We start from the raw sequence: 24,457 nt of genomic DNA, 5'->3' as shown, positions 1-24,457 counted from the left end.
CCTCATTGGTTTCCAGTCACTGGGTGACACAGGTTTCCATAGCTCCACCAATTGTACTCATTCTTTCCTGTGGTTGTAACCTATCTGTAACAGCTCTGAAGAGAGTCCTGGCACAGATGCTGTGTCAAACTCACAGAGGTGGCCAAAGCCAGAGTTCTGGGCTTCCTTCCTCATTGCTTTTGTTGAGTTGGGTTTGTTTGCTTTTTTTTTTCCTGTGGGAGGACCTGACACTTGAAACCTTGGCACAGGTGACTGTCATTAATATAAACTCTGAGTGACCTTTGCATGGAATAAAAGCTGTCAGCCTGTCTCAGGTTTAATCTCAGTGTGCAAATCTTGATGCTGAGATGAGAGAATGGAAAAGTTAGGATGACACCAGAGTGCTTCTCACTGACTCCTTCAAGGAAGAACTTGTGTAAAAGCACACTTACCTCAGAATGAATTTAGGACTGAGATCAAGTGCCTGATACAGTCAGAAAGACAGTTAAGATGTAGTGCACACTCTTATAACCCAAAGTTATTAGGGTGACTGCATAAACCAGAGGAAGGGCGCAGGTGGTCTCCTTACAATACAAAATTAATAGAATTATGTTTTAAAATAATGTTCATGAGTTTCTCAGGAACGTACATGACCAGGAGCAATAAAGATAACTGTTCTCACTAGGTATCTGAACACAGTGTAGTATTCCCCAGAGGTGCAATTTGATCCCCTGTGCATCTCCCTGTCTCACCTTCTCTGTTTGTTACAGGACTCCTTTATTAGTTGCTTGCTGATCTTAATCCAGAGAGCTGAGGTGATTTTGTCCCAGAAATGCACTGTGTCAGCTGGTGATGACAGAAGTGGTACAGTGTGTCTCTGTAAAAACTTCCATTAATGTCACCTACAAAAATCATACTTAGGGCAGTGGCTGCTATACATGCCAGGTAGCTAACCAAAAATCTTGCCATGCATTCAGCTGGTAGGTGTGTTTGTAGGAAAAGAATAAAGATGGATGTTTCATATTTTGCTTTCAGCACCAAGAATTATGAACAAGTGATATTTGTTTAATCATGTCTAAATGATAAAAAAATTAAAAATAACAGAAACTAATAATTTAAGTATCTTTATTCCAGAAATATACAAAAACCCAAAAGAACTCAGTGGGTAGTTCTCAACTGTTTAGGTTGTGCTGTACTAAAAATGTTAAAAAGACATTTATAGACACTAGCTTTATTCATCAGGCAGATGAGAAAGAATGATGCTGTACGTGCACAGCGTATGACTTCAATGACATTTCATCACCTTAAATTTAGCAACCTTCTGATATTCTTCTCTGAGTGGACTTCCCATTGGAACAGGCTTCCCACTTGGACTAAAGTGTTCAATTCCTAAAAGTTGTCTGTGAGTACTAAAATCTGAGTCTTCCAAAGAGTATAAACCTACTAAATTCTAACTGTACTGCAGTCAAATCTAAGCAGTCTTTTGTATGGCAGAGAAAAAAACCTTGGGAACTCAGCCATGCAAGAACCACTGCTGCATCATCAGAGTTTTGTCTGCCTTCAGATTCTTCAAGACCTCTGACTACCATCACTGAGCAGAGGTTTTCACCCTTCATTTTTGGAAGTGCTCCTTGTTCTTTAGGAAAATAAATTTGTGGGCAGTTGTTCCTCTCCCATGTTCTCCCTCCTCTCTTCTCCAAGTGCAATTACCTCTGTGCAATAATTTTTCTTTCCTTCTTATTTGTGTTATCACAGAGGCATTACTGTAATTCCTGGCTGGCTCACTTATGGCCAGCCACGAGTCATCACTGGCTGGTCTTAGCTCTGTCAGACACGGGGAACCTTCTAACAGCTTCTCACAAAAGCCTTTCCTGTAGCTTCCCCTGCCACCAAACCTGCCCTCACAAACCCAAGAGAGCTGTTTGATCCTCTTTCCCATTAGCTAAAACTTGGACCCGAAATATGGCTTTCAGCCAGACAAAGCCTTTTAAGTATAAGCCAGTATTGATCAAGAAACCTCTTACTTTAGGATATTATGGGAACTCGCATCAGCACACTCAGGGGCTCTTGCTGCAAATGCTTGTTGGGTTGCCCAAAAATAAGGCTCTGCCAAAATACGTCTGCACCATTATCTGCAGGAAGATGAGGAAATAAGTCCTTTCCTTCTGCTCCCCGCTTAGCCTTTCAGCTCCTCATCTGATGATGAAAGGCTTCCACAGGCATTGCTTCAGGTGAGAGTCTGGTGGTTCTCTGTGGCGAGAGCTCTGCACCCCACTGCACAAGTCGTATTTACCAGCTTTGCTTCCATTGGTGAACCTCCCAGCCTTTCAAGCTGAGCTCAATTATGAGTCTGACAAATTTGTAGAAAAAAAGTACCACTTTAAAATCTTTTTTTTTTTTCCTAATTGTTCTATTATGGAAGTTTATGTTGTGATTACCTACAGTGCTGTTTCTCACAGAGAGAGCAGGTTACGTAAAATGTATCTTCCTTAACGGTGAAGCCATTTGCAGTAGAAATGTGTAAAACAAAAGGAGCTAGGATTATTAAAGTGTATTTTAAATACTTTAATCTTTGGGGGATTTATATGTACTGTGTGCTAAATTTGCTTTGAGCATGGAGTTTAAAGTTTCAGATGCACAGGCAGTAAATGTGGCTATTAAGAAAACCGTGTATTTCACACTAACTCCTTGGCTGTGGCAGTTTTAGTGCATTCACTGCTGGCAGTGGACATCAAGCCAGGAAAATCCAACTCCTGATGCAAAAGGATTAAAAAAAAATATCCAGGCACTGCCAAAAATACATAATTCTTTTTTTGTACTCTGCAGTTTGTTTTACTTAGGGAAATGGCCTGGTCATACCCTGCAGCATGCATTCATTACAGTGATCTTTGACTGGCAGATGCAGAGTAATAAGATGCATATTTTAGTGCTTATTATAATACCCTGTCCAAAAACAACTTGACAAATTTGTGATTTCGACAGTATCTCATTTTGCTGGCTGCAGTGCTCTGTGATTGCCTGGTCCACGTGGCTTCCAGATTATGCATACCACCAATACTGCTCATTAAAATGGCCACAGTTCACCAGTTTCGGTAGCTTGGAACGAACTTGGAATGAATTATTATACAACAAAGAGGCTGCTGTCATGCAGAACAAAAGACAAGCAAAAGAGAGCTTCGGCTTAATGAGGCTAAGTGAGTGTCTCCCCTGCATCACCAGCTACTTGATGGCCTTTGAGCATGGATTTTTTTTCTCCATAGGCCAAAACCTTTGGTCTATTATTTTGTGTTTATGCACCTTGAGGCTAATATACATTTTAATATGCTGCACATGGAGAAAAAAATCAGCCATTAGATTAGAACATGTGCACTCCCTGTTAAGTTAATGACAGCCGAACATAGAGATAAATTTAGGTTTTCATATTTAATTATAGCACAGTGCAGTACGTTTAGCAAGGATAAATTGCACTATTATTATGCTTCATTTTTTTTGACATCTTTTCATATTAACCATGCACACTTACCCCCACTTCCTCCCCAGTGTCACACATAATGTCTCTGTGCATCATCCTTCTCTAACACCATTAATTTTTTATTCTGTACAGTTGTATGTGTATTGTTGTATTTGTTGCTTAGGGTTAGCTTGCTGGCTGGATAAAACCATTCAAAACAGCCCTTGTGTTAGGTGATCTACATAGGCACTAGAGACAGAAAAGACATAAAAAGAATTGGCTTATGTGGCCAGAAATGGTTCCTCATTCTGCTCCCAGAGTAGGGTTCCCAGCCCTTCTTCCCTGGATGCTTTCAGTTTGGTATACACTGTCTGACTGCAGAGGAGTAGCCCCTTTCTCAAGGAACTGAATAGGAAAAACCAGAGAAATAGTGTTTGGAAGAGGTTAAATAAGTTCTAAAGCGGATTTTAGTTGGATAATATTGATATGGATGATGACAATGTTAATATAAAATGTCTAATGTTTTAGGTAGTATGTGGCATTTGTTGAGATTTTGTACATGTGCTCTCTGTTTGTCAAAGGTGTTGCTCCAAGAATGGCATCAGGAATTAGGCCAGACTTCAACCTTATAGAAGACAACATGAAATTAAACATGGAGGCAAGTTGGCATGCAATTCAGTATTTGAGTGTTCTTATAAAGTTTAATGTGAATATTTGATAGTTTCTGTGCTGCCGTGGATTTGATGGTGATGCTGGACTGGTTTTTATTACCTGAGAATGCTTTTAAGATTTGCTTTCAGCTCTGATCTGAGCTATTAATGTAGCTGTATTTTGTGAAATATATGTTTGCATGCTTCACAAAATTAAGGAAATACTGCTATTTTCCAAAGTGGATTAGAGCAGGTAATAACTCACAGGAAGAAGATTTTCTTCCTCCTGCTGTGTGTATAAGCAAGCAGAAGATATTATGCTACAGGCTTATTCCTAGATTAGTCCTTATTGGATAGTTGTTTCGTGACAAAAGACACTGTGGCTTGATGACCAGAGGGTCATGACAGGAATAATAATCACCATATGAAAGAGTGTCTGGATCTGGGTGATAAAGCATTCCTCATCACAATCAGTCAGCACTTGCTGGTGCAAGAATTTTCCTCAATGGCAGAGATCAGCTTTTTCATATTAATTGAGAGCCAATCGGTCTCTTTTCCTCTCCCTCTCCTCCCTCTTTCTCCTACCTTCAGTTCTGTACCAGCTTTTCCTGCTAAAGAGTATTTTCTTTGTCAGGTGAAGACAGATTTTGGGGATGTTTAGGACGCTGCAGTGTTTGTGGGATTGGTATTGGTTGCAGAGCCTTACTCTTTGTGTCCTCACTGAGTAAAGCCCAGGTCAGTAATGATTGATAGCTAATTGTCTGCAGTTCAAGCACTAGAAAATGGGTTGGCAATTAATTTATGTGTGCAAAACTCTTCTCCCTGATTTTGTAAGTGCAGATTTCGATGCAAATTGCATTCATGAAAGCAAGGTTGTGGCTTTCAAAATGTAAGCTATAATTACTAGTCTGAGAACCTGATGATACGAAATTCTTCCTCTAGAATCTACCCCTAGTGAGAGAAGAAATTTATTACCAACATTGTGTATTTCTAAGCAGTACTTCTAACCATCTTTTAGTTCATTAAGCCCTGGTAAAATCTTGGTATTACATGGGGTATAGTCTCACAGAGTTGCTGTATGCTACAGACATCCAGATGGCTTAGGAATATCTGTGCAATCAGAAAGGCCCCTTCTGTATGTATAGGTAGCTATTATTAGTAAAACTTGTTTTTATTTATGTGTCCCCGTGTTGTTTATGGTACTAGTCAGAGACACACGTACTGATGTGCAAGAAAAGACTTGGACTTCTACATTCTGAAAGAATCATTGTCCCTTTAAGGTTCTCATCTAAAAAAGCTGTTTATTTGGATAGCAAGGTACTCTGTGGGCCACAATGTCCATGCAAGAAAGGTGCAAAATTAAGTGGGTGGTATTGGTCATAGACAGCAGACTTAGAATTAATTGTAAGTCACTGGAGCTGTAAGTATCTAACAGTATGCAATTGAAATGTCTTTTTACTTAAAGAAGATCAGACTTAAGGAACATGATTATGACCTTTTCCATTTACTTTATTTTATTGCTATGGAAAGCCCTTGAAGGTTTTTCTGTAGTCTTGTGCAGTTTTGATTCAGCCACATTGGGTGTCTTAGCAGTCAAAGCTGTACTTCCTGAGTTTTTTATGGACAAATGGACTAAAAATCTCTTTGTGTTCCATTGTCCACGAATCACACGTTGGCACAGGACAACTGTCCCCTGTACCTGAATGGGGCTGGTGGCACACCATTTCTACATGGAGAAGTTGAGAAAAAAGATTTCTGCACTCTGCTGACCTATTCATGCTGAACAAAACTCATTAAGGCCCAAGAACTGTGTTTGGGTTGTTCCAGGGAAAAATTACAGCCAGCCTGTAATCTGTTGCTCCGCACTGGGGCTCTGTAATAGTTTGAAGTGGCCTGGCAAGAATTTTATTGATTTCTTGGGATCTCATTCAGGCTGATTGAACTTGTGTGCTCTGATGGTTGATGTTTAAGAACACATTCCCTAGCTGTTATTAAGAAGGTGGGTCTAATCCTCACACAGGTAAGACCTTGTTTGCCCTTCATTCAACTCAGCAGACAAGTTTTAATGAAATAGCTCCTTTATATTTTATGCCATGGCTATGTTTTTGATTTCCACACTTGTAACTTATCCAGTGTAAGTAAGTCAGTATATAACCCATATATTGGTCAGGATATGTCACATTATGTATCTGTTCTTTCGTTAATCATTTTGTGTCTTTCTGGTGTGACTGCTTGGAATAATTGATGCATTCCTTTCTATTACTACGTTGTATTTTTTCCAGTTGATGATTTATTTATATAAAAGTCATAAAATACTTTGTTTTATACATTATGTCTGGATTCATGAGAAATGCAGACACATATCACTGAAATACAGGGGTTTGGTTTTTTTAGATCAGCCAGGACAAGGTCTCGCAGTTGAGTTTAAAGTAGTTTAAGTCTAGAACCTATAAACTATAATTGTGTTTATTTATATTAATCATTATTACAGCATAGAACATTTTATCCTAAATGCTAATCATTACTTAATATTTTCTGAATATTTACTACTACTACTGCAACTAATATAATATTAAATATATGCCAAAAGGCATATTTTCCAACTGCAAACGAAAAGTCTAATCTAGTCTCTCCAGCAAGTTTTCCTTGCCTTTACTGAGCCTTCTTTCAAATGCTGAGCGTTTCTGACATTTTGAAATGTCATTTCAAAATTTTCCATTTGTAAATTGACAACCAGAAGACTTATTGTAAACACAAAAGCTCTACAAGCACAAACATATCTATATTTTCCCTTTTGCTAAAAATGTATCACCAAACTGTAAACAGCTCATGTATCATTTCCATTAGGAAAAATGATATTTTGAAGCTTCTGAAGTTACTAATTAAAACAGGAGCAAGCCAAAATCCTTTGGTGACTGTAGCATGAGTGTGCCTTTTTGCAAACACCATTTCCTGAGGAGCACCCAAAGGAGCACGGCCTCAGGGCCATTTTGGTTGGTGCAGAACAGGGCTAATAAATGCCTCACACTTCAGAGCTCCCTCTCTTTCTTCACAACAAAGTCATCATCCTTCATTTGATAGACTGCAGTCATTCTCTTATCAATTCTGTCATAACTTGGTTTTGACCTTCAGTTCCTGGTCTGTGGGTGGGCTTTTGTGCCTCTTCTGGATTTTGGACTTATTTACCAGGATAAAGCAGATGGAGGAAAAACGGTATTTACATTTTTCTGCAAGACCTAATTTATTTATCTGTTGTTTATTGCTGAGTTATTTTTGTCTGTGTAGTATGAATAGTTTGCAAAGGTATTTATAACAACATTTCAGTGATCAACATGCAGTCTGAAAAGCCTGAAAGTCTACCTCTCTGTCTCCATTTAAAAAACCAGTTCCTCTCCATCCAGACTGTGTCTTTAGTTGCCCAGTTCCTAAATGGCAGTTTGGGAGGGCATGCCTCTGGTTTTGACCACTATTTGGAGTACTGGCTCATAATTCAGCACCCACTGGGAATATAATTTTTAGTGCAGAATCGAGCATTTATTGAGATGTATTTAGGTGAAATCTTAATACAGTCTGTTGTAAGACTCTGGCTCTCCAAATGCCATCCCCAGCTGATCCACAGTGAAAGGCCTCAGTGTAAAGTGTCCAGCTGGGTGAGCTGCCCTTGGGATCCTCCAGCACAAGGGGGGCAGCTCCTGACCATGAGTACTAGCCAGGATATGCACAGTTGCTGCTGTGAAAGGGGCCGTGCCACAACACAACTTGCTTTCAGTGTCGAGCATTGAGAGGTTGCACAGTGTTATCAGTCCAGTACAAGACAATTCCATAAAGCAATTGCAGTGAAACTTGGAGACTCAAGAATTGCATAGGTAGTGGTGGATCCATCAAAATCTGAGCTCATACACCCTGTAGTGTCCCTGCCTCAGTCCCGTAAGGGCACTTTAATTTTCTTCCTGTCTTGCAGCTCATAAACATGCTTCTTTTGAGACCACACCCCAAATGCTATTGGAAAAGGACTGTGAAGTTTTGAAGATATACTTGAGGGTATTATCCAAGCATAATAAAGTAAAAAAAAAAAACTACAAAGAAATTGAGGTTATTGAACAACTGGATTAAAATTTTAGGCTAGGAATATACTAATTGATTTTAATGTAACAGTTGATTTCAATGTACTTGTAAACATTTGCTTGAACAAATAATTTCAGTATATTGCTGAAGACTGTTCTTAGCTCAGTCAGTAAAAAACTCAGTTCGGACATTTACCTGTTGAAAATGTTTTACTTGATTTTAGGGAGATATTTCTAGATCAGAGATGAAATTGTTTTCTCATACAAACTGAAGTGTTAAGTAATTAAGTGGCATTAAAATAAAGGTAATAGTAAAATAATGCTGGTGAGCAAATTGCAGATACTTTATTTAACCTGAAATCAGTAACACCCCAAAATGTGTCTGCCTTCTCTGAAAACCTGGCAGAGAAAACAACACAATTGTCCTCAGTAGCACTGCTGTCTTTGTATAATACACCAAATGGTCATCTTGAAAGCAAAGGAGGACAGTAGGAAAGTCTGCTGCCTTGATGAGTACCAAAGCTTTACCTTCTCACAGACAGGAGTTTCTGAAATGTACAGTTCTCATTCTAATTTGTGGGTGTTTTTCCCCTCCAAAATCAGCTGGAGTTTGAGACATTTGAGCTTTTCCCATGGTCTCTCACTTTCTAAGAAATAGTTGCAAAGAAGTTCAAAATATTCCCAGGTTTTCTCTGCCACAATAGCTCCACAGTGGCTGTTTCTGGCCCTCCATGCCCTACTTGCCACCCTGTGCCCATCCAGGGGATGCTCTGCAGCATAAACTGTGCCCCAGATCGTGAACCCTGCAGTGGGGAGACCTGATAACCCTCATGGCCAGGTCCTGGCCATGTGTGTGACCTGTGCCATGAAACAGGCAGGATAGCACTGAAAGTTTTATATTGTGGTGTTTTTCTGGGCCCAAGTTCTTGAGGAATTTTTAAAATATAATATGTGGCTTAGTGATCTACACTGGAACCAAGCTGAGAGTTGTGAAGTGAGCTCAGCCAGAAAGTTCAACTTTGTTTGTGCCCCAGATGGCTTTATATGCATAAGAACAGTAAGACTTTTTAAAGGCCTTCGGAAATTTTTTCCTGTGATCTATTATAGCTGATGTATCTTAAATTATTCTTCAACCCTTATCACAGCAATCAGGAACTTCAAATAAAGGTTGAAACGTGCTGTGCTTTGTCTTTCTACAGGAGCATGTTCTTCTCTCCAGCTTGAAGAAAATAGGAAATCTTTTAAGGCATACTAAAATACAGCATGAAACTCAGTGTCTGTATCTAGTCTTCATGGGGGATGCTTGAAAGGAGTTGGATTATTTTCCAGGGAGAACTTATGGCAGAGTGTTTGTGTATAAATTAACAGCAATGAAAGTGGTAAATTAAAATTGCACCATCAGTTTCATTCTTAGTTCTGCTTTGCATTTCTATAGAAGGATTTATTATTACTGTGATTTACCTTCTTCTAAGAGGTAAAAGAATGGAGAGTATGAGGTAGCAGCAGTTGTAATTATCTTCTGGAAATCTCCAGCTTGTTTAAAGTGCTGCAGCATGTCTGCTCAGAGACTCAAGTTGGTGTGAGCACACCAGACCATCCTCCCTCCATTTTCTAGGCTGGATTTCCAGCATTTTCCAACAGAGCAGTTCAGCTGCAAGGTTCAGCACTCACTGAAGAAAAGGTCTATCTTCCATCTCAGGTGAAGCACTGACCTCCTTTGTTGCCTCCATTTATTTTTTTTTCATTTTCTCCCTGGCTCCCTGCATGTGCTGGCAATGAGGAGTGGTGGTGGTGGTATGGTGGAAGTCCCAGATGAGCCATCCAGGTACAGAAAGCAAGCAGTGCTTGGCTTTTTTCCTCAGCACTGTCAGTGAAAAGATCCTTTGTACCTTCTGTGCTGAAATCCCAGGGAAGGCTCCTCCATGACTCCCTGCATTCACTCCTTGGCTTGCTGGGTTTTCAGCAGCACACTTTTATAACAGTGCTGTATAAGGTGGCTGGATTGGCTCTGGGGCATGCACACGGCTGTGGGACAAGCTCTCACAGGACCTCAGACTCAGGTAATGCCCTTGCCTTTCACCCTGACAGTAAAAGGCACTTTTCCAGCTTTACCTTGTCTCTGCAGAAGTGTATCTGTGTTGCTACTTGCTTTAGTTTTTACAGGGAGGAAATCATTAAAATCTTAACCAAAGCCAAGCAGCCTGATCCATACCAAAGAACAAGAATGAGAGAGCAGGTGAGACATGCGAGATAGGTGGAGTTCATTAGTTGAGACTGCTGGTATATTTTAATGATGAAGGTGGCACAAAACCTGTACTAGGGAAGGTGGCAATATGAAACAAATGTCCATTTTATCTGGTTTCTTTTGTCCTCTGGAACAGAAACAGAGACACTTAGAAGCAAGCTGAAGGAACCCAATTAAATACTGAAAGGAGATGAAAATGAGTTCACAGTTCTGTTCCCGAGACTCATTCCGTGAATATTCAGTTTGTATTATTTTCAGAAAAATGTAAGACATTATAATTCTCAAGATGTTTCTCATTCTTGAAGAGGGAAACTGGGTGCCTAAGCTGGTGTTTAAATATGATCCATACTCTCAGTAGTGTCATTGGGACCTGCCAAGTATTTGACATAGATCAGTTTCATTGTTACAAAAAATGCGTCAGTGGATCCCTCAAATCTACTCATTTCTGTTGGGGAAATGTTTAAAGACTTTAAAGCAAAGTTGTCTTAAGGGATAAACAATTGATAGTAAATTATATTACAGAAGCTGGAAGCAATCATAAACAGTAACTTTTTAAAGATATTATTTCACTTAGGCGTATTAAATCAAAATATTACAATTTTATGATCTGTCCATACTGGTGTCAGTATCAGTGTCCCTGATATCAGTAAAGTATCAAAAAGAAAACTCTATAGCATCCTGAGATTGCTTTGCTTCCTAATTAAGACTACAACAGCATTTTAAAAAGTGTGAAAGGAACCCTGTGTGGTGTAAAATAGCCATAGAATGGACAAACCATTTATTCCTGGTACAGGAATTTGCTTTAAGAGTAGGTTGAAGATGCAGCTCATTCTTTGTCTCAGGCTAGAACATTGTTCATTTTCTTGGTTTTTTAAAGCTGTAATTGTACTTCTCCTGTTTTGGGGAGAATAAAGAGAGAAAAAAGAGGTGTTCTTAAATATTAAAAAATGCAGGGATAAATAATGCCATACCACGACGCCTTTTATGGTTAGCATTAAGCTTTGTCTCTCTAGTTCCAGGGAGTCCCTTATGACAGAGAATAGCATTTTTTGAAGCTAGTTGGATGTTACACTGTTGTACTTCATTCTGCCTGGGCACTGACATCAGAAGTGATTAGATTCCTATAGGCACCTAACTTCAGAAAGGAGAGAAATGTCTGTACTTCCAAATTAAATGTACCCGGGAATATTCCTAGGTGCTCAGGCCAGCTGGCACCAAGCAGCCTGTGCCGATGATCAGAAGCTGTTAGTCTCCAAAGCAGGTTGGCTGCAGGCAGGCTGCCTGCTGGGAATGGCTCCTGGAGCATGCTGACTTCCAAAGGCTCTCCAGGAATTGCCTGGGACACTGATAGTCAGCACAGGCCAAAAGCAGGCAAAAAATGCTGTAACGCTTTGTTAGGATAGATGAAAACATCCTTGTGCCCAGGAACATTCCCAGACACTGATTTACTACTGTGGGTATAGAGAGGATCTTGCAAAAGACTCTGAAGGGGGGGAAAAAAAAAGACAAGTAATGGCAGTATGTGACTGGGCATGAAAGATGGACAGATGGACACAGAAATGAGCTCTATTAGATGTTAGTGAAAATTGCACTCAGAAAAAAGCTCTAACAGCCTGAGGCTTCAAAACCAAGAAAAGCAGTCAAAATTTTTAGAAAATCTCCAGAAATATCTAAGATATAATAGGATGTAATGAAATGATATAACTGTGTGACTAATACGCATATTTTTGTATGGTGTGACTAGTATATATGTGCTATCCAAGTGTGGATGGTTTGAAAAAATGGTAAGTCCCTGTCTTTCCTGATGATGTAAAGCAGCTAAGCCACAAGTTCATTGCATCCCAGAGGCTGAATTCAGTTTGTAGGTGGGACAAAGTTGCAGTGGTTCAGATGAGAGCCCCCAGAGGTTCTGTTTACATTGAGAGTGGTACAGACAGACAGGCCAGATAGGAACAGGGCTGCAGAGGGAAATGGTTCATGCTGCAGACTGGTGTCCACACCATGTGCATCCCAGGTTTTCTTACTGACTTCTAGCTCTTGTCTGCTCTCATGGGCTAAATGCCCATTAGCAGCTGGAGCTCATTGCAGCTGCATCCCTGAAGCACACACGCTCACTCAGGTTTCATTTCATCCAAAATAAAATGCAGTTTGTGCTCTCTGCAGCTGCTGCTGTAAGAAGTGAGGTGCGGTGTATGGGGACAAAGAAGAGATTCACGTCAAAGGTGTGGTCTGGTCTGAGCTAAACCATGAGTGCAGAGCTCAGGCAGCAGCACAGCAGCAATGCAGGGCTCCTGGGCACGAGCTGAGGCCACCAGTGGGGTAGAGACAAGCTCTTAACTGCCCAGAAAAGATTTGCATAGACAAGGAAAAATTTTGTGCAAGCACAAATGCATTAGCACAAAGCAGAGGAGAGAAATCTGGTCATTGTCTCACATATGGGATTTTTTGTATTGGCAAGAAGAGTGTTTTGCCAAAGCTTGCTTGCAGTAGCAAAAAGGAAAAATTTACCACATCAGGAAAACAAACTGACTCAGAAAATACAACTTTACTCAGATCTGGCTTTGATGCACTACACAAGATCAAAAATAAACTTTCAGTGCCGTTTGCAGAAGCATGAACTTTAAACTAAGAGCAGCGGCACTAAAGCAGAGAAGAGTTTGAATGCCAGCTGGATAGTTAAAACATCAGTAAATACTAGACAACAGAGACTTTGTTGGCATTTTCTGGGAGTCTAAAACTGCTGACAAAAATGTACAGCATAGAAACAATCAAAAATGTACATGATAGAAACAATCAAAATACCAGCAGGACAATGTTGATTTAAAAAAAAAAAAAAAAAAAAAGCTGAACAAATTTAAATACCAAAAAGTGTGGATAACTCACAAGTACTTTGCTTTTAACTAAATGAAGTGCATGAATGAAAGAAGCATATGACAAAATTGGGATAAACAATTAATAAAAGTTACAGACAAAAAGTCAGAAAACTTAGCTGAACTAGGTAGCACTGTGGAAGAGCCCCTGTAGCAAAGTATTTATATGGTATTTTAAAGGTCTGGGAAGTCTTCTAGGCAAAGAAAAGCTGGAAATGGACCCAGCAATGCAGCCAGGAGGGCACTTGATTGATAGAATGTCCTCAGCACTCAGAGGAAAGCATTAAGGCAAGGGAAAGTAAGGAGAGCATGTCTCACTGCTGAGGTTTTGCAGAGCCACAGGTCAGATGGGCAGCCAGCCTGCTGTAGAGAGAATGGGAAGCTGTGCATATGCATGGTCTTTTAGCAATTTAACAAGGCATTACACAGACCTGCAGGTGGTAATGTACATTCCATCTTAAAAAAGACTTTACAGTTTCTGATGCAATATTAATATATTTGCAAATGTAGTAGATGTAAGAATTACAGACTGTAACTACCTCAGTATCTTTTGAGCATCTCTTAGTGTGGATACCAGTGGAAGAAAATGCAATTTGATATCAAAACTGTGGTTGAAGAATGTCAACAGTATCAGCAAGAAGAACTAATGGAGCTGGCTGGGATCACTGCCGTAGCTGTATAGGTGCAGAAACAGAACAGCAAAAGCTGTAGCTGATCATGATTACATTCTCATCTATCTGCTTGAAATGACCAAGGCAATAAATCTAAAATGAAATAAAATGAGATGAAATTGCATTTGACTCCTGGAGCACTGGGATAATTGCTGACCTCCTAAAGGCTATTACCTAGCTCCTAAAAAGTAAAAACCATGCAGGAGAGACCCACACCTGAAAATGTCAGTTTGAAGATTAGTGGGTTTCATAAACCATCTCACAATACCTTTCCACACTTTCCAGATCTGTACAGTCTCCTGAGGTGATTACTAAACAAAAGCATGCTATGAATGCAACTGCTGTAATTTGCTGGAGTCTTGTCCTGCATAAAGGAGCAGTACAGAGTACCCCACGGTGCAGCACTGCTGTGTGTGAGTGCTGAGGCCATTCCATTGCACAGGGCAGGGCTGTGAGGCATGCACGGGCACAGCCCCTCCAAGGAGGCTGTACCTCACCAGCAGTGTGGGAGCGGCCCAGATCACATACACTGAGTCATGTGGGCAAGTGAAAATGTCAATCCTTATCTCCTAAGGGCAGGAAAGGGTATGAGTACAAAGTGGCCATCAATTATTTTATAAAGCCAAGACTAGCACCCCCTCAGTAACCACAGACTGCAGTGACCCTCCTTGCTCAGCATCCGGAAGGGATTGAGATGTACACCCCTGAGTTCTTACCAGGCTGCTGTACACAGAATCAGGACAACTGAACATTTGCTGCAGTCAAGATGCACCACCCTGCAAGTCCCACCACCAAACTGCATTTGGAGCCTGGACTCATTCATTCATACAAATGACCTGGCAACAGAAATCTTCTCCACTTATCATCACTGCTATCACTGCAGCAAATTGCAGTTTGTCCCGCAGTGGTGTCATGGCTTGTTGGAGTGCTCTGCACTAGGACTGCATATTTGGGAACAGACTTGTGCTCATGAGTGTTCTCTGGAGGCAAGAAATGGCCCAGCCTTCCCAAGGAGAAGCAGCAATTCTCTCCTGTGTGGTGCCTGCCCTGCCTTTGTAAGCTGCTCAGACTGAAGCTCTCCTAGGAGCTTTATCCACTGAAATACACAGCATCTCCAAAAAATATGGAGAAAAAGAGTCAGGCAGACAGATGACATGGATTATCTATAATAACATAAATTATGTCATCTGTGACCTTTAGAGCAGCACTGCTGTTGTAGACAGCATTAATGTAGAGAAGCTGCACTAAGTCGAAAATTTTGTTTCCCTCTCTGTCTTAATGGTCAAAATGGCCACAGATGATTTGTTTTTGAGCTGTAGATTGAATCACTATAAATACCTGGCATAATTTTAACAAGTTGAATTATGCGAAGAAATAAAAATAATTTTTTCACAATTTAAATGAGGATGAGATTTTTAAATATGGCAGATTTTTGAGTAGCAGTGCTCTGTAGGGCTTGCAGGATCACTTTTACATGTGAAGAGGTTATGCTGTGGTTGTTATCTGGAGCTGGGTGCAGAATGACTGGAGACAAGACAGTTTATTCAAGCAGCACAAAGGATGTGTCCACTGTGTGCTCTGTCTCACTTTTCATGGGAGCCATGCAGCTCCAGGGATGCAGTCAGGTGTGCATGCCCAAGGAGGGTGGCTTGGCTGTGGGATGTGGTGCTGCTTCCCCCAGTCAGTGCACAGGGCTCAGCCTCAGCCACTGTAAATCCCTGTGTGCTCACCCACAGGATCACCACAGGAGTTCCTTTTCATTTATTGGGTTTTTTGTGCTACGTCACCCATTTGACCTGCAGAATAGCCACAGTGAGTATACAGTGCAAAGTGATAGGTAAAGTTTATGTATCTCCTTTGTTTATCTGCAAGGATATACTGCACATGAGCAGTGAAAAAGGGAATGGTCTGTTCAAGCAATATGTGGTTGTGGTTCTGCTTAATAGCAGAGGCCAGGCTGAATGCATATTCTTGTGAGCCTAACTGTGCATACAAATCAGTGAAGTCTTGCAGTACCAAGATTATCAGAACTCATTTTAAAGCTATTACAGTAATTTAAAACAAGATAGTTTTTTAAAGTACAGTGATGGATGCCTGTAATCTGTATTTCTAATGATTTGCATGTTGGATTTTTAAAAATCAAATTCTTCCTCTGATTGACTTGAGTGAAAATCTAATCAAATTAGCATTTTAGAATATATGACCATTGTAATGCCATATTCAGAATATAATGATACTTTAGATACTTTAGCTGTTATAAAGACAGATAAATATGCAAGAGAGGCACTGTGGGGGACTTGGGCTCTAATGAGGACTCTTCTGGTTTTATACATTTGGTTTTTATGTAGTGTCTGTTACTTTAGTACCTACATATTGGTGTCTCCTCACTACTTGATGGTGATATAAGAAGCATTTATATCAGTTTAGTGAAGCTCTCTTTTGTAATGTATTATTTATATTTGATTCATAAGATTGATGTAATAGTAATTTTAAAGTGTTTAGCAATTACTTATTTCCTTTCAGATCTGTTTAAAGTTTTTAAAGGCTTGAAATTATAAAAATTATTATCACTTTACTGCACCGTTACAATTTTTTCATCTAGCTATATTCCTTTTTTTTAATGTCCTATGTTATGTGTTGCTTTGTCACATTTTCAAAACTGCTCAAAGGCCTTAATCAAACCAGAATATCCAGACTCTTCATAGGAGATTATTCAGCATTGTCTCATCCTTCCTCTCACCAACTGAAGTGGGAGGTTTGACTATTGAGGGTGGAAGTACTTGCTATTAATGCTAGAACTATTTGTATTATGACTCTTAGCATGAGATTTAGTGAGTTTAGGATATTGAGGTGATGATGAAAGGCATTGTGTTACTGAATATGAGGACTAAAAGGCAGCAGTAGGCTCCTTGGTCATAACTGCAAGAGTTGACTAGAGCTCTTTTGTCTGCACTGAATACTTTACATTTAAATTAGGATTGTGTGAAGTAGAGATGGAAGGATTACATGTGTGAGAGATGAATGAGGGAAAGTATTGTAGTCTGTGCAGGAGGAGGATAAGTGTTGTAGTTCATCTGCCATAAGAGATGGATTACAATGAATCTGAAGTGGAAGAAGGCTTAGATAGGAATTATTAGCAGTGATTTGCATTTAAGTAATCTATTAGTTCAATAATATATGTATAGTTATGCAGTGTGTAGTCTACCAGGGAAAAGTGGAGTTTATTTCTAGATATATTTAAATTATATGCTGTTTACAGTATAGACATTTGGTAATAAGTCTGGAGCTTCCATGCAAAAAAAAACCCCAAAAAAATAGATCAAAACAAAAAGACAGGATAAACAAAAATCATAACAAAAATCTGCAAAGGATCCAGCAGATGGGAAAAGTGTAGGCTCTTACCTCTTTTGGAAGGTTTGATTGCTAGCAGAAAGTACTTGACAGGCAAATTTGCAGCTGAAACACATACAGCAGTGGTGGAAATGCACTTTCTTTGCACACAGGGGAAGCAGTAGTTATTTCACTGAATGTACTGAAAGCCTTGTAGAGTGACTTTCAGAATCTCAATTTCTCCCAGAGTCTGGAAGAGGAGGTTACCCTCTCTGTTCGGTCTCCCGTTCCCCTGAGAGCATGAATCTGGTGGGCAATTCTGACTGCACTGGGAATGTTTTCTATGGCCCTGGGGCACACATGGACTATTGATAAGTACTGCAGGGTCTGGAGCTGTATTTCCACCAGGGGATGCTGGATTGGAAGTGGAAAACCTATGGCAGATGCAGATCTTTTCATCTCCTCCTGGCCACAGGGACAAATTGGTGGGTTCTGTGGTAAAATGTTGAGTTGCTCCAGGAGCTCTTGAACAGATTCAAATGGGTCATTTAGGCACCTTAAATGCAGCTTCCTTGCCATCAAACAGGGCTATGCTGCTCCTGGTGCCTGGCCTAGCTCATTTAGCACCAGTGGAATTAGCAAACTCCGCTTAGTGCTCACCTTGCTGGGTCAGCAGTATCACAGGATTGAGTGGCCAGCTGGTAACAACTGGCAGCAAGGATTTCCATGCTTTCTCATGGTTGGAAGACAAGATTAATTCTTCCCTTTTAATAGTCTAGCTGGAATCTCTGAGGCTTCTTTGAAAGGGCCTAGAAAACCCACAGTTCTAGGACTACTGGAGTCAATCTCGTCAGTACATGGAGCCTCAGAAGAGAATGGTTAAATCCAAACAAACATGATTTTAGCAGTGGTCTCAACAGCTCAGTTACCAGCCAATTTGGAGAAGGTGGGTAAAAGTATCTACCAATGGCATTTTCCATGTGATCATGTGATTTAAAGCATTCACACAAGAAGTGCATAAAGTGAATGTATAGATATATGTATAAATGGTATATAGATACACATGAAAATGTGAATACTGCACTGATTTTTTTTACTTAGGCATCAGTAAAAGTAAAAAATCTTGCTTGAAAAAAGTTTTTTGCAACACTAAGGCTCAACTGATACGGATTCCTGTTTCTTAAACACATTTGAATACAGTTATATTTGCTTGCCTGACAGATATTTGTTAATAGCCATTCTGCTGACATCTTCTTTATGCTGCTGCTTAGCTGACAGAATTTCATCTGCATAAATGGGTGGAAAGTCCTTTCCTCACGTGTCCAACAAACTGGAGACAAAGTGCCTGCCAATGTTTTAATTTCTTTTCCATGTTCTGGTTAGAGAGTGAGAAGAATGCTTTCACTCCACAGTGTCATGAATATGGTAATCTATGGAAATCACAGAAAGCAGGTACTTAAGTTAAGCACATACTGTACTACAGGAATCCCTGATGAATTCAAGTCTCTTCTGTTTAGAGAAGATGTTGTTGTCTATTAAGTGACAGACTGCCAGATGTTCATGAAGTAGCACAGTAATGTGTATCAGTATCTTCTTTTCTTTACCCCAGAAGGTAACATTTTCTTTATCATCTATGTCATCCTGGCTTTTGATTGTAAATGTCTAAGCTTGCTTCAAATATTAACTCTTTTTTGTTTTATTGATGAATATTTCATTACTTCAGTACATTTGTAGAATGTAAGTTGTTGCTGCACTGTAGAAAGCCTATAATCCTAAAATCTTTTCCTCGCTTGGTGTATATAAACCAAACATTTGAGTTAGAACATGAAGAATAATTTGTTTCTGATTTGGAGCTTGAAGAGAAAATTGTAGCAGTGTTAGAAAAATTACAAAAGGAGAAATAATTGTTATTTTAAATAATATTTTTATCTGCACATTCAAGCATGGCACTGTATATCTCATGGTGAGGTCACTGCAATGTGTTTTCCTAGAACACACATTATTGTTCCGTTTAGACTCAGAGTTACTGAAGGGCTGGGGGTTAGCTCACCCACTTCAAATAATCATGGTTTAAAGAGCAGGCAGAATAGTTGAGTAACTAAATGCAATGGTATATACACATACATGGGCAGCAGAGGTTACAGAAGGGCAGTATATGGGCAGTAATTGCAGATTACTGAGACAGGACTGCTTACCAAGCAAATAAAAGTACCAAAAAAAAAAAAAATGAAAACAACTGAAAGGCAGACTTCTTTTTTTCTGAATAATTGTTGTGTTCTGTCCTTTATTTTGATGGCATTCCCATATCATTAAAGGCACTGATGCCTGGAATGTATCAGCTCTAGGAAACAGAGCCATGAGAACCCTTTAACACAAGGGACAAAGTTCTTGTGGCTTCTTGCTAATGCAACCACAGCAGCTCCAGGGGCTGCAGCAGCTGATGTTAGCCCAAAAAACTCTCTATCAGGTGGCAACTGACAGAGTGAAGTATGCCATCCTCTGCATGACACCCTTCTGCCCACGTGCTGTGGGGAGGATCCTGCAGGATTCCCTGCTGGAGGTGTTGACATAAGCCCTGGTGCCAGCTCTGACCACACCAGTGTATGGGACAGACACTCTATAGAATTTAGCTTTGAATGCCTGAAAGAATAAGAATGTCTAGCAGGGTAACAACTTGCAGCTTCACTTTCTCCATTGCCACACATAGTTTTCATTAGTTAAGCAGTTTACCCGTGGGGAAAGATTGTGCAAAATATTCTCTCCATATATCTATGAATATGAAAATATGTGTTATTTGCCACCTTCAGAGGAGCAGAATTCAGTTGTTATTGTTCTTGTTGGGGTTTTGTTTTGGTTTTTTTTGGTTGGTTTTTTTTTTATTTTATTTTCCCAGAAGAAACACAAGCTACCTTGACATTGTGACAAGATTTTGTTGCTGTTACTGGTGCTGCTTTTGTTACTGGGACCTTGTGTTTTCTTTCTCTCTGGAAATCTTGGAGTCATGTTTCATTGTATTCTCTGAGAACAAGGAAGAAAGCAGATACTGTTTCAGGAAACTTTACAGTAATCTTTCTGTTGTTATTGTTGTAAAGTTGCAAGAGGGTGGAGGCAGACCATATATGGTTTATGATGACACTTAACTGAGCATGGTGAGCTGAGCCTGGCTGGATGTCAAGTGCCCACCAAAGCTGCTCTATTACCCCCCTCCTCAACTGGACAGGGGACAGAAAATATAATGAAAGGCTTCTGGGCCATGGCAATCAGGTTGGTTAATCATGATTTTCCCTTGATGAATCCATGCTGATTAGTCCTGATGACCTTCTTGTCTTCCCCTTGCCTAGAGATGGGGTCCAGGATCAGCCATTCCATCGCCTTTCTAGGGTTTGAGGTGAGGCTGACCAGCCTCAGGTTGTTCCCTGTGTACTCCTTGTCCTTTCTGAAGACTGGTGTGACATTTGCTTTCTCCCAGTTTTCAGGCATCTCTCCTGGCTGCCATGACCTTTGAAAGATGATTGAGCAGTGAATTCTGGCAGTTCCTTAGTACTTGTGAGCGCTTTCCATCAGAGTCCATGGACTTGTGGATGTCAGATTTGACTAAATGGTCTCTAACCCAATCCTCTTTTACTGAGGAGAAGTCTTTCTTTCTCCAGACCTTCTCCCTGCTTTCCTGGGTCAAGCATTCCTGAGGGCTGGATTTGGAAGTGAAGACTTCAAAGAAGGTGTTCGGTATCTCAGCCTCCTCTGCAACCCCTTTCAAGGTTCCTTTTTCCGTTCAGTAGCAGCTCCACATTTTGCCTCCTATTCCTTTTGCTAGTGAGGTATTCATGTTATCCCAGAGGCACTCCCAGCATTCCTGATGGGCCCAGCCCTGGCCAGCAACAGGTCCCTCTTGGAGTCTGCTGCCCTTGACTCAGTCAGACACAGGAGAGGCCTCTCCCTGAATCCCTGTAGCCCACCATTACCAAAACCTTGCCGTGCAAACCCAGCTGAAATCTGTGTCTTCTAACAGTAGATGGCATCCAGCCCCTTAGGAGCAGACAGGTCCCAGATAAGCAACCCATGACTACATCATGGGGACAGACATGGATTTTCCCAGAGGAAGGATTAGATCAGTTTCCAGGTTAGAAATGAAGTCTGGGTCATCTGATGCCCATTGCACTGCCCTGTTCCCCAGCCTGTTGTGCTGCTTAGGCTGCTTGCTGGTGTGCCCATGGAAACTGCAGCACTCTGAAGTGGAGGATTCTCTCCACTTTTAGCCATTAGGAAACAAGCACCTTCTTTAGTTCATAATATGCTCCATTACCTTTAGATTGATCTGTGAATAAATTATAATCAAAACAGACTTACTCACCTTAAAGCTCTCTGGCTTAAGGTTTCATTGTTGATTCATTAAGTTGTCAGTTCTCTATTGGCAGGGTAATGCCTTTTTATATCTGAATAGAGACAGGTTTAGTGGAAGATACTGTTATCTTTAAATGAGGAGGATTTAGGTTTTTTGGTAAGAATAAATTCATCAATGATGAATCCCTGGAGAAAGTACTGAAACAAAAATCACAATGTTGCTGAAGATTTATACAGTTCATCAGTTAAAAGACAGCTTTTGAAAGCAGAGGAGGGGGGAGGATTTGGATTTTTGTTTTCTTTCTGTAAAATACTCCAGCAAAATATTTCAAGCTTAAAGTTTTGTGATAATGCAATTATAAAGAATGAAATAATTCCACTTAATGTATTTATTTAGACTCCATTCTTGATGTTAGAACACAGAAACACATTGAATTATGTCTATATAGAGACAGATGGATACAAATAATGCAGCTATAGACATCACTGATACAGATATATAAGTAGACAAGAATTATCTAATTACTCTGTTTGTTGCAATCTTCTAAGCATTTGCTATGCTCCACATATTCATATTAATTGTTTTTTCTAGGCAGATGTTGGTCTGACAAAGATACCAGTGTATGGAGAGTTTAGTGACACTGGAATATCTGGAAATTTAAAAAATAAAATTACTGTATAAAGATTACAAAAGCAAACAGAATTAAACACACCAAGCTCTGTGCTTGTGCTTTCATTGGGAATTTTGTTGTTAAATCTCCCATGTGCTCAGGAGGTTGTCCCCTACAATGATTAGAGACAATTTAATTTTAAAATTTCCTTAGTATCCATCTCTTCTGCAGTTATTTCAACATTTTTCCACCTTTGCTATATCCAGTAACACACTTCATTAAAATATTTTTTGCCATTTCATATGGCCTTTGACTGCAGAATGTTTGAAACCTCAGCTCTGAACAATAAGCAGTCTCCTCAATATTCCATATATCTGAGCATTACTCATAAGGGGAACCATCAATAAGTCCTTCCTAAGCTCCTGAGGCTACATTTTCATGTATTATTTATTGCTATAGAAAAGATTGCTGGTTTTCAGTGTTGTTTAATGAAATTTGGCCTGGCTGCTTGTGAACTACTAGACCCCAAACACAAAATAACCAGGCCATTTGTATGGGCACACAGTCACCCTCTGTGAAGTCACTGGGAGCACATTCTGTATGGGCCCAAGCCTGGACCAAGACCTACATGTTTCCTTAGTTATTTTAAATTCCATGCAGCCAAATTCTTGATTGAAAAACAGCAGTGCACAGCAAATATGAAGCTTGGAGGATAGTTTTGTAGATTAATCATAGTTTATTTTTAAAATATGTGGATTATATGGTTTAATCTCACTGCATGTGTGTCATTACAAAACATCTGAATTATGGAAATGAAGGCATTGCACACTTCTCAAAATGCCCACTGTACATCCCAGCTAGCAGCTATGTCAGATATGAAACTCTAAATACTTCAATCTCACAACTATGAAAATTAATTAACCTTTGTAATTAACTTTTCACCTATTCACAAAAATAGATTCTTTTTCCACACATTTCTTTAGATCACCTATTTAATTTCAATATTCTTAGTGTTTCTGTCTGTAGAAATTGAGAGGTTTGGCATATAGAAAAGTAAAGGATTTATTCTGCAAAGATTTGGCTGTTGTTCCCAAAGATGATCTTCAATCAGTCAAGCCATGAACAACTGTCTCCTCTCTCTACTACTTCAGTTAAAACCTCAGCAAAATTAGCTTTGCTACTTACTCTCAAAGTCAGCAATTCAATTCCTGGCCAGACAGGAAAGAATCCAAAAACGCTTTGTCATCAGGTCTCCTGCCCTCTCAAACCAAAGTTGTTGGCATCAGCACATAAATTATGGAGAGGAAATAGTTCCTCCATGACACAGCTACTACTTATTCATAGCCAAAAATATATTTCTAATTGATTCAGCCTAGCAGACATACAGGAACACTTTTTTATCAAAATTTGTAATTTTTAGAATTCTGCAAAGTTTTAGGTTTTCTGAAAGTCATGTAGAGAATTGAGTTCATGTGTGTGTGCTTTAGAGCCTATTGATTAGATTGCAATTACACAAATTCTTCCTTCTACTTATTTTGCTGTTTAAAATAATTCTGCTTTTGCTGCCTTATTTGACTTCAGTATGTAAGGCCACCACCTCACTGCTGTTTGCTGGAGTTCTCAAAGCCTGATTTTAAGATGTCTTAGAACATTTCATGTCCAGCTACTGCACAGAAAGGAAAGTTTGATGCCTCTAAGGAAGCCTTGAACATGACATGCAGGAGCAAAGTTCCCATTGATCAGACAAAGAGCTCTCTGCCAGCAGGCAAGCTCAGGCTGGCTCTGCATTCGGAACTGCAGCCCCCCATCCTGCCCTGCTGTGCCCAGGCTGTGGCTGTGGCCCAGCACAGGGCTCAGTCCCAGCCTGCAGGAGCACCTCTGGGGAGCCCTGGGACAGGGCGAGGCTGGAGCTGACCTGCTGTGAAAAATGTGTTGAGACCACAAACCAAATCTTGGAAGCAGGGGAGCGTTTCAAGGACATCACCCTCTGGCTGTATGCTCAGAGTACCCAAAACCCAGCAGCCAAGGAGCTTCTGTTTGTCATAGCAAGGAGCTGAGGTGCCAGGGTTGGGTACTGTGACTGACAGAGATCATTGAGGAATTTTTCTCTTAAGGATTGGCAGAAGAGCAGGGTAACCTCTTCTGGATTTACTTCATTTTAAAAAATAATAATTTTTAAATTTTTAAATAATCTGGGATTTAAAATTCACATTGAAATTCCCTGTTAAAAAATTGATAAGCACAG

The 24,457-nt window shown here is 40.0% G+C and overlaps 1 protein-coding gene across 6 annotated transcripts in view; it reads left to right on the top strand.

The window, feature by feature from the left end:
* DPYD (dihydropyrimidine dehydrogenase) overlaps positions 1–24,457 on the top strand; it is a 329,803-nt gene that overhangs the window by 291,298 nt on the left and 14,048 nt on the right. Inside the window, exon 21 of one of the 6 annotated variants that reach the window (XM_074546151.1) lies at positions 4,012–4,088. The exons of the other annotated variants lie outside the window; for them this stretch is intronic. Within the exon in view, the coding sequence (XP_074402252.1) occupies positions 4,012–4,062 (51 nt within the window). The 3' untranslated portion in view covers positions 4,063–4,088. The remainder of the gene's footprint in view (positions 1–4,011; positions 4,089–24,457) is intronic. 6 annotated transcript variants of the gene reach the window in all.

The sequence above is a fragment of the Zonotrichia albicollis genome, chromosome 8 (genome assembly GCF_047830755.1).
Source record: "Zonotrichia albicollis isolate bZonAlb1 chromosome 8, bZonAlb1.hap1, whole genome shotgun sequence".
NCBI lineage: Eukaryota > Metazoa > Chordata > Aves > Passeriformes > Passerellidae > Zonotrichia > Zonotrichia albicollis.
This window is presented reverse-complemented; position numbering and strand designations above follow the sequence as displayed.